Source organism: Electrophorus electricus, chromosome 1 (assembly GCF_013358815.1).
Source record: "Electrophorus electricus isolate fEleEle1 chromosome 1, fEleEle1.pri, whole genome shotgun sequence".
Taxonomy (NCBI): Eukaryota; Metazoa; Chordata; class Actinopteri; order Gymnotiformes; family Gymnotidae; genus Electrophorus; species Electrophorus electricus.
This window is the reverse complement of record NC_049535.1, coordinates 35,406,300-35,416,299: the sequence shown is the minus strand read 5'-3', so window position 1 is coordinate 35,416,299 and position 10,000 is coordinate 35,406,300. Positions and strand designations below refer to the sequence as shown.

Below are 10,000 nucleotides of genomic sequence, written 5' to 3'. Positions count from 1 at the left end.
CCTTAATATAAGGTTATTTCAGAATGTTGAATTGGACATACAGCTGTAACTCTGTGTGTGTGTGTGTGTGTGTGTGTGTGTGTGTGTGTGTGTGTGTGTGTGTGTGTGTGTGTGTGTGTGTGTGTGTGAGCAGATGGAGCCTCGTAACTTGGCACTGGTGTTCGGTCCCACTCTCGTGCGAACATCGGAGGACAACATGACAGACATGGTCACACACATGCCCGACCGCTACAAGATCGTGGAGACTCTCATCCAGCACGTAAGCCCTGCCTACTACATCCAGCAGCCAATCCTGCAGTGCCACATCATGTTATTCAAATAGCCTACACTGTGCTTTTATACTGACCAGTTTCTGTTCTCTCTCTCTCTCTCTCTCTCTCTCTCTCTCTCTCTCTCTCTCTCTCTCTCTCTCTCTCTCTCTCTCTCTCTCTCTCTCTCTCTCTACCTCTCTCTCTCTCTCTCTCTATCTCTATCTCTCTCTCTCGCTCTCTGCCGGTGTGCGCAGTATACCTGGTTTTTCAGTGAGGAGCACGAGAAGGATGATAAGGTCAGATGAACGTGGTGGATCTCCAGTCACTGGTACATGAGTTCTGTTTGTCTGGGATGTTTGCTGAATGGTTTTGTTTCCCTCAGACACCAGTGGACGCCGAGGATGTCCAGCCTGCCCCCAACATAGACCACCTCCTCTCCAACATTGGCCGAGCCTGTCTCCTAGGGGAGGGCTCAGGTGAGAGCCCGCCCAGCCTCCCGGCCTGACCAATCACAGCACAAGTCTAGATCAGTTGACTAATGCTACATTCTGGGATTGGATGAAAACTTTCCAGCTGGAAGCTTAAAATTCTTTATATGACTTGAATGTGTCATCAGTTTGGATCAATAAACCAAAATGTCTTTAGTTTCAGAAAACTGAAACTAACTCATTGATAGTGACTTACTAATGTGAGAGTGTAGAGCTGAGGATGTAAGATAGATACTGCGTTAGTGAGCAGGTCTGAGTGAGTCTGATACTGCGTTAGTGAGCAGGTCTGAGTGAGTCTGATACTGCGTTAGTGAGCAGGTCTGAGTGAGTCTGATACTGCGTTAGAGAGCAGGTCTGAGTGAGTCTGATACTGCATTAGTGAGCAGGTCTGAGTGAGTCTGATACTGCATTAGTGAGCAGGTCTGAGTGACTTTGATACTGCATTAGTGAGCAGCTCTGAGTGAGTCTGATACTGCGTTAGTGAGCAGGTCTGAGTGAGTCTGATACTGCGTTAGTGAGTAGGTCTGAGTGAGTCTGATACTGCGTTAGAGAGCAGGTCTGAGTGAGTCTGATACTGCATTAGTGAGCAGGTCTGAGTGAGTCTGATACTGCATTAGTGAGCAGGTCTGAGTGAGTCTGATACTGCGTTAATGAGCAGGTCTGAGTGACTTTGATACTGCATTAGTGAGCAGGTCTGGGTGAGTGATACTGCGTTAGAGAGCAGGTCTGAGTGAGTGATACTGCGTTAGAGAGCAGGTCTGAGTGAGTCTGATACTGCGTTAGTGAGCAGGTCTGAGTGAGTCTGATACTGCGTTAGTGAGCAGGTCTGAGTGAGTCTGATACTGCGTTAGTGAGCAGGTCTGAGTGAGTGACTACGTTAGAGAGCAGGTCTGAGTCAGTCTGATACTGCGTTAGAGAGCAGGTCTGAGTCAGTCTGATACTGCGTTAGAGAGCAGGTCTGAGTCAGTCTGATACTGCGTTAAAGAGCAGGTCTGAGTCAGTCTGATACTGCGTTTGAGAGCAGGTTCTAATTGGTATGTTGAGTGCTCTGCACTTTTCTGTTTGCATTTTCTGTTTTGTGCAATCTCTCATTTTTCTCTCCTCTTTCTCTTTTCATCTCCCTCGTTCTTTCTCTGTACATTTTCGTGTCTTTTAGCTGAGCCTGTGGATCAGTCACTGCGGTAGGATGGGTTTTGCCTGCGATACCCTGTGTGTGTGTGTGTGTGTGTGTGTGTGTGTGTGTGTGTGTGTGTGTGTGTGAGTGTGAGTGTGTGTGCGTGCGCGTGTGTGTGTGTGTGTGTGTGCGTGTGTGTTAAGGCTGTGGGTGTGTAGAGTTGAGTGTCTTTGAGGGTGTTGCTATGGAAACGCGCGTCATGTGTGTAGCGGTGTTTCCGTGTCCCTGACAATCCTGCGCTGGCTTCTCACCTGGCTCCTTTCATGGGTCGATGTCATCCGTGCGTGACGTGATGTCATCAGTGTGCGCAGTTCTTCCCTAATGCTACCATGTTGGACCGCTTGGCTTCTTTTGAAGATCCTGTTCACACCTGAGTGTCATTTAAATGTGACTCAGTTTAGCAAATCAGTTCAGTGAATCAGTTCGTCCTGCAGACACTGTTTGGTGTCTCTCTGGTGTGAACAGTGTCACATGTCGGGAGGCTTTAACCATGAATGACAGACACAGAGGCGAACACACGACATGACATTATAAACACGACACGGCATGACATTATAAACACGACACGGCATGACATTATAAACACGACACAAAATTATAAACATGACATGACATGACATTAGAAACATGACATGACATGACATTATAAATACGACACAAAATTAGAAACACGACACAACATTATAAACACGACACGGCATGACATAAACAACACAAAATTATAAACATGACACGACATTATAAACATGACATGACGACATTATAAACATGACACGACGACATTATAAACATGACACAATGACAAACACGGAATAGCAAACACAGCATGATTTTACAAACTCAACACGATGACATTATAAACATGACACGACATTATAAACACAACACAACATATAAACATGACACGAAGACATTATAAATACGACATGACATTATAAACAACATCACATTATAAACACAACATAACATAAAACTTGACAAGACATAAACACGACACGACAACATTATAATCATGACATTATAAACATAACATGACGACATTATAAACACAACACGACGTGATAAACATGACGCAACATTATAAATATGACATAAACGACATAAACATGACAACCTTATAAACACGACACGGCATTATAAACATGACACATAACATTATAAACATGACACGAATTTATAAACACGATTCGACGACATTATAAACAACACGACATGACATAAACACGACACGGCATGACATTATAAACACGACACAAAATTATAAACCTTACACGACATGACATAAACATGACACGATGACATTATAAACACAACACAAATGACAAACACAACATGATGACATTATAAACAGCATGACTTTATTAACAGGACATGACATTATAAACACGACACGGCATGACATTATAAACACGACACGGCATAACATTATAAACATGACACAAAATTATAAATACGACATGACATAAACTCGACATGACATTATAAACACGACACAACCTTATAAACATGACACGGCATTATAAACATAACACGACAAGGCATGACATAAACATGACACAACGACATTATAAACACGACATGAAATAAACACACAATATGACGTTATAAACACGACATGACATAAATGCGACATGACATTATAAACATGCAACAAACACGACACAACGGAATTATAAACATGACACATTATAAACACGACATGACAACATTATAAACATGACATGACAAACACGACATGCCATAACATTATAAACACAACACGACGACATTATAGACACGACATGATGACATTATAAACATGACACGACGACATAAATACATGACATTATAAACACAGCATGACATTATAAAACACGACACGGCATTATAAAGACGACATGACGACATTAGAAACACAGGAGGAGCATTAAATGGTGGCTATTCTATGTCATTTCACACGCCTCTGTGCCTCTCATTTCTTAAAAACGTGCCCCAATATCATATTTATCTCTCTCTTCTCCTTTCTCTTTGGATCTTTTCATAGACTCAGCCAACAGTGACTCAGTGAAGTCGAAGGTAAGGATCAGAGAAGCTTTATTCCCACATTCAGTCGGTGTATGACCGTTAACTTTCTATATACCATAATCATTTATTTTAAATACTTAGAATTCCCCTGATTTAATAGTATGTAATTATATCTGAAATCTAAATTTAGTTTATATTAACTTTGGTTTATTGTGACCTCCTAAAATGACCTTCTGACCTCTGACATTTACCAGGGTTCAGGGGGGTCGAAACGTGACCTCACAGCCAAGGACTTCCTGGCGACGCTGTCCATTATGTCAGCCATGGCACGCAAACGCAGAAAACGACCCAGCGCCCGTTTTCTGGGTTCCAGCACCGATGACGAGTCTGAGCAAGAGCCAATCAGAGCTGGCCTCTCAGGGGAGGGTGGTGGGAAGGGAGTGGAGCCTGGGGAGTCTGACAGCGCCCCCTGTGCAGAGGCAGAGGAGGATGAGGAAGATGAGGAGGAAGACGAGGAGGAGGCAGAGACGGAGGGAGTGCGCAAAGACGAAACTTGTCCCAAAATGCCTTGTGGTGAGGAGTCGCAGTCCATGCTCCTGAGTGAAGAAGAGGACCAGAGGTCAGAGGTGAAAGGTCGTGGCTGGCGAGGGGAGGACGCACGCTCCATTGTCTCAGGTTACTCCACCCTCTCCACCCTGGGGCGGAGCTTAGAGTCAGAAGGGCGGGGCGAAGACGCAGACGACGAGCAGAGTGAACTGGTGAGCGAGACAGACAACGAGAGCGGCTTCGCTTCGCGGTCCCTTACACAGGAGCGGCCGGCGAAGCACACACCGTCGCCCCCGCGCACACACTACAAACCATGCGCCCCTGCTGCCGACCCCGCCCCCAGCCGCACTCTGACTCCGCCCACTCCTTCTGCACGCCCCACCCCCGAACAGGAAGCAGCGGGCGAGGGCCCAGCACGCCCCGCCTCCTCCTCCTCCTCCTCCTCCTCCCAGCGCCTACACACACGGCCCTCCTTCAATTCCCACCGTCTCATCCAGTGCGACACCTTAGCGCGCCGTCGGCTAAAGACGGTCAAAGCCAAAGCTCCTTCCCTAGACCTTCCAGAACTTTCCGCTTCCGAGGAGGACCCGCAGCCAGGCCTGGCTTCGCCCTCCCTCTCCCAGTCGCCCGGAAGCAGAGTGCCCCCTGCTGCTGGTCGGGAGAAGCCCCCCAGCGCCGAGCCGTGCTCGCTGGCGGAGCAGGTGCGCGCTCGGCTGATGGGCTCGGCCGAGGAGCTCCGCAGCGCGGGACGCCGGACACCACTCTCGCCCGAGACGCGCAGGAAGAGGCGCGCCTGGAGGAGACACACTGTGGTAGCCTCGCCCACCGAGGCCTGCAGCAAGGCCCCGCCCCTCGCTTCCGCCGGCGACTGCACAAACAACAACAGTAAGGCTCCTGCACTGGCCGCTAGCTGCGTTCTCTGAGCATCCTTCCTGGAGAACAGCCTCTCCCCCTGCACATCGGGCTCCGCCTACCACCCGGTTTTGACGAATGTTTGTGACAGCAGAGTCAACGACAATATAAGAGCTGGAGCTTTGGACCTGCTGCGTGCGTGTTTGTGTGTGTGTGTGCGGATAAACCCAGACGACAGACTCAGTGTCTGACTGTTTGTGTTCAGGCTTGTTTGTGTATCTTTCCTGCTCCCTGCTGTGCATGCAGGAGACCCTCTAACGTCTTATGGGTCTTATGGGTTGCCAAAGTTTTCTTTACTCTCGCTTTATCATTCTTTTCACAATGTAGCAAAGGGGCGTGGCACAAACAGATCTGACCACACCCCCTTCTCTCAGCACCAGGTGTGAGTGCTCCAGGGCTTAATGTGTGCTGCTGCACAGTAGTACCAGAGGAAACATGCCTACCACCTCAGTCACGAGGGGAGGGCCTGCCAAACCAGACACACACACACATACACACACATACACACACACACACAACTAGTGCAGTATTAGTGAAAGTGTTTTGCTAAAAGGAAGAGTGTTGAAACCAAACACCATTGACCCTTGACCTCATGCATGTTACTTCAAGAAACCACAAGACGGGAATTTGTGGTGTGTTCGCAGGCCGAGCAAGGAGCACTCGATCTGATTATATCTTCACCTGTGTGTGTGTGAAGTGTGTTTTTGCATTCCACTATTTTGTAATATTTGTACAAACCCTTGTTAAGTTAACCTTGTAAATATACATATTATATACATATTTGTTTTTACTTTTTTTTTTTTTTAGTTTTATATGGTTTACAACCACTGAGGTGCACCGTCATTTATTTCAAGATGTTACTTGAAAATGTTTTTCCTTAATGTCTTGCTTTGAATAGTGTGTGTGTGTGTGTGTGTGTATATATATATATATATATATATATATATATATATATGTGTGTGTACTTTTATTTGGAATTTTGGGGTTACCCATTTTAAAGGAAAACAGAATTAGACTCCCAACAGATTGGTCTTTATTTTGTCATAAATGGCCTTTCTCTGTGACTTACAAGTACTATGCAGAAATCTTATACACCTCAGTACAAAGAGAAAAACTTTAACCTGCAAAACAGTGTCTGTCCAACAGTCTGTCATATGCTGTAATAAACTCTTTATTGCTGGGCAGTACAGCGCTGCACGTCGTTGGTCCAGTTTGTTAAGACTCCTACGCTGCTGTCACACTGGAATTGCTCACGAGTGTCTGTGGTTTTCATCAATTTCTCTATCACTTTTATGGGTCTTTTATTCTAGAAATATACTTTTATTCTAGAAATATTCTTTTATTAAAGAAATATACAGTGTAGAGACATTTAATTGAGGAAGGAAATGACTAAGGCTGACATTCACGCACCACACGAGAAACGATGCTCGTTGTCCATTGCATGAATAGTTCTCCCATTTCCCACTTCTTCGCTCTTGATTTCACTGTGCAGAACTGAAACTCCTGAAGTTCTGATTACAAACTACACTTAACTGCCTTTTTAAGATACATTCTGTCGTTACGCCAAAGCTGTAGACAAGATGCCCAACGTCTGTCCTGAAGGGTCTCCTGTTTCTTTCTATAAAATACAAGTCACATAAGGAGGAAGAGGGTTAATAGACAATAATACTGTACCTTCCAGAATAAACATTCTGAAGAATCCAGACGTGTGCTAGAAAACTGCCACCTGTACTAGCGCCCCATAGTGGCCAGTCCTGGAACTCACCACATACAAGGTCAACTGGTGAAGTAAAAGTGTTGCTGATTCTCTGTTTGCAAAGAGCACATCGAAGTGATTACTGAAGCCTCAGGGATGTAATACCTTAATAATACTCCGTGCGCTCCTGTTGGCTCGCGCTGCTGACACACCACCACCTCCCAACACAACGGAGGCTGAGTGCCAGGACCTCGGTACCCCCGTTTCCTCGCACTGGGACGGATTTGTGCGTTAGAACTTTAGACTAGGCAGTGGCTGGGCAGTGTAATAACGTAATTTTCGGGGGTTGACTGTCATGTTCCGCTTCAAAATAAAGCAAAAAAACACCACAGGTACGTTCTTATTCCAAACCCGGTAATGGAGTAGCACAGAGATCTTTAGGTCATAGTTCACCGAAGCCCAACGTGCTTCAGATTCCCGTCTCACGGATCACGGCACGACTAATTACTTAATTAGACGCGCGTCCGTCTCCGAAGCCCTGCAGACGGAGCTCTCCGTTTTGCGCGCGCAGCGCATCTAGTTCGCTCTCCAGCGCTCTGACGCGCTCCGTGCCGGGCGCGCGCAGTCGCGCGTTCTCCTCCTCCAGACGGGACATGCACTTCTCCAGCTCGAGGTACTCGCGCACGAGCTCCTGTTTGCTCATGCTCTGCAGGCTCTCGGCGTGGTACTTCTCATACGTCTCCGAAAAGTCTCGCTGGAGGTATTCCCCCCGCGCGTGGCCCGATGTCCCGCCGCCGTCGCCGTCTCCATCGTCTGCCAGGTCGTGCGCGCGGCAGGCCCCGAGCAGACCCCTGCCGTGTATGTCTGGGTTGAGGTCGGGCTCCTCCCGGTCGTGCTCCTCCATGATGAACTGGGTAGTGTTGTAGGGTGCCACCGGCAGTCCTTTCGCAAACATCTCTGCCCGCGCGCGCCACGCCCGCGCAGCCTCGCGCTCATCGCGCGCTTTCCTCTCCTCCCACGAGAGTTTATAATAAGGTTTCCAGCGGCGCTTTTTCTTTGAGGGTCGCCGTCTGTGCCTTTTTTTGGCCACGCGCGCATCCGCACATGCGGGACTCGCCGCACTTTGCGTCTGGCAACGTGCTTCCTCCTCCGGTCCATCTCCGCTATCGCCGCCAGCAGCGATCACCTGCACGGTCAAAGCCGGCTCGGCCTCGTGCCCCTGACTGGGCCGAGACGTGGTCGCACGCTGTGGGCGTGCACGCACGGTTAAAGTCGCAGGACACGGGACCCGTGGCTCTCCGCGCAAGTTCTCTCCATCTGTTGGCTCACTCGTCTTTCCGTCTGAGTGCTGCTGGCGCGCCACATCGCGCCCCCTTGCGTCCGCTTTCGGTCCACCACTGCTGTGGACTGGAAGATGCTGCAAATCTGTAGCCGCACAAACTTGAGAAGTTTTGACGTTCAGCTCTTGCTTACCGTCCGGTCCTGACATCGCGTGCTGAATCCACCCGTGCAGTAAGACAAACTAAAACGCAAATCAAGTAAAGTAACTTTCTGCAAAGTGTTGCGCCGCTCATTCTTGACATTTGCAAAGTTCGTGCAACTCTCGTGCAACTACCTCCTCTCGTGCTGATATCCGTTAAGAGACTCCGCAGGCGACGGGGAACCAGCTCCCGGTAACCGTTTCGGCGGCGCGCGAGCGACCGTGCACAACCCTCACGACACTAGCGAGGGAGGAACCCGCTGCTTTTATATCGAGTGCGAGCGCCTTTTCAGGCCAGGCGCTCGTTCGTCTTGCTCACTCACACGGGAAATGTAGTTTCGAGGCGAATCGCTTACAAAGAAAACAGGATTAAGGAACTACCTATCCCAGCATTCCGCGGGCCCCCACTAGCCTCAAAGCCAATCAAAGCTCGCCGTACGTTTGCAAACCACGCCTCCCTCCCCCAATTTCCATTGGATAGAAATACGATCGTACTGTTGCTAAGATAAAAGGATAAACTATTTGGTCCGCACGAACGTCAATCAAACACTTCGCCCACCCCTTCAGAAACAAGCTGGATCCACTCAGAGAGTCCAAGTCGAAAACTCGGGGTTTCAGGACTGAAGAGCTTCGTGAGAATGTTAGGAGCTGTAAACCGAGAGTTAACCGGCATTGGCACTGGGTTCTACCCTCTAGCTGGATGTTTTTGACCCACTGCAAAATGAGTCCCACGTTAGACAATAAACAATTAAACTTTTAACACTGCATTGAACAACGCTTATTAAAACACTGAGACCAGTTGGCGATGGAAGGTCTCCATCTTCCCCCTTTCATGGAAAAGCGGGATTGGTTTTGGTTTGTTTACATTTTCACGGCAGAATTAACCGAAATATGTTGCTGCACTGGATTAAGACCAGTTTTTAGGGCAAATTGGACTAATCTGTTAAATGTAGTCAGTATACAGGATAAAGCGCAAGTCCAGTGCGCTGTCCAGGTATAACTAAACAAGCTTCAGGGAAGTCTTTGGTTAATGTGACAGTGTAGAAGACGATAAGTACGATGCCAAGTTGGATTCATTTTCCGCACAACATAAACTGGGTGAGTAGTTTGTACTAAATGGTTGTCTCCTGCTAGTCAGTAAGGCCCTCAGGAGTCTGTGTGCACACGTCCAGACTTCTGCGCTGTTATAACTGGCTTTTGAACCGTCATTGCCTGGTGTCCTGTGTGATAATTACAGTCCGCCTAAAGTATGAACACACTGCCATTGTCTGGATGTCTTAAGACTAAAGATAGACCACGCAAACGCACTTTACAGAGAAATCGTGCAACGAATATTGCACTTGTTTGTCGGCTGATAAAGTAGGCTGTTACAGCAAATGTTACTGGCTATCATGGCAGTGGTGAGTGACTTCTTGACACCAACAAGTGCACAAACACAATAATGAATCA

At 47.7% G+C, this 10,000-nt stretch overlaps 2 protein-coding genes across 8 annotated transcripts in view; one reads left to right on the top strand and one right to left on the bottom strand.

The window, feature by feature from the left end:
• The window catches only part of arhgap23a (Rho GTPase activating protein 23a), a 65,134-nt gene extending 59,162 nt beyond the window's left edge, over nt 1-5,972 (top strand). For all 7 annotated transcript variants that reach the window (XM_035523397.1, XM_035523368.1, XM_035523324.1 and 4 more), the window contains 5 exons: nt 134-259; nt 506-547; nt 634-727; nt 3,937-3,968; nt 4,172-5,972. In XM_035523397.1, the coding sequence (XP_035379290.1) occupies nt 134-259; nt 506-547; nt 634-727; nt 3,937-3,968; nt 4,172-5,386 (1,509 nt within the window). In that variant the 3' untranslated portion in view covers nt 5,387-5,972. The remainder of the gene's footprint in view (nt 1-133; nt 260-505; nt 548-633; nt 728-3,936; nt 3,969-4,171) is intronic.
• A 1,264-nt stretch (nt 5,973-7,236) lies between these two features.
• Nucleotides 7,237-8,773, bottom strand: LOC113588896 (protein HEXIM1-like). The gene has a single exon (XM_027028278.2). It carries the CDS (start codon nt 8,558-8,560, stop codon nt 7,580-7,582), a length of 981 nt encoding a protein of 326 aa, XP_026884079.2. The 5' UTR covers nt 8,561-8,773; the 3' UTR covers nt 7,237-7,579.
• Between the last annotated feature and the right edge of the window lie 1,227 nt (nt 8,774-10,000).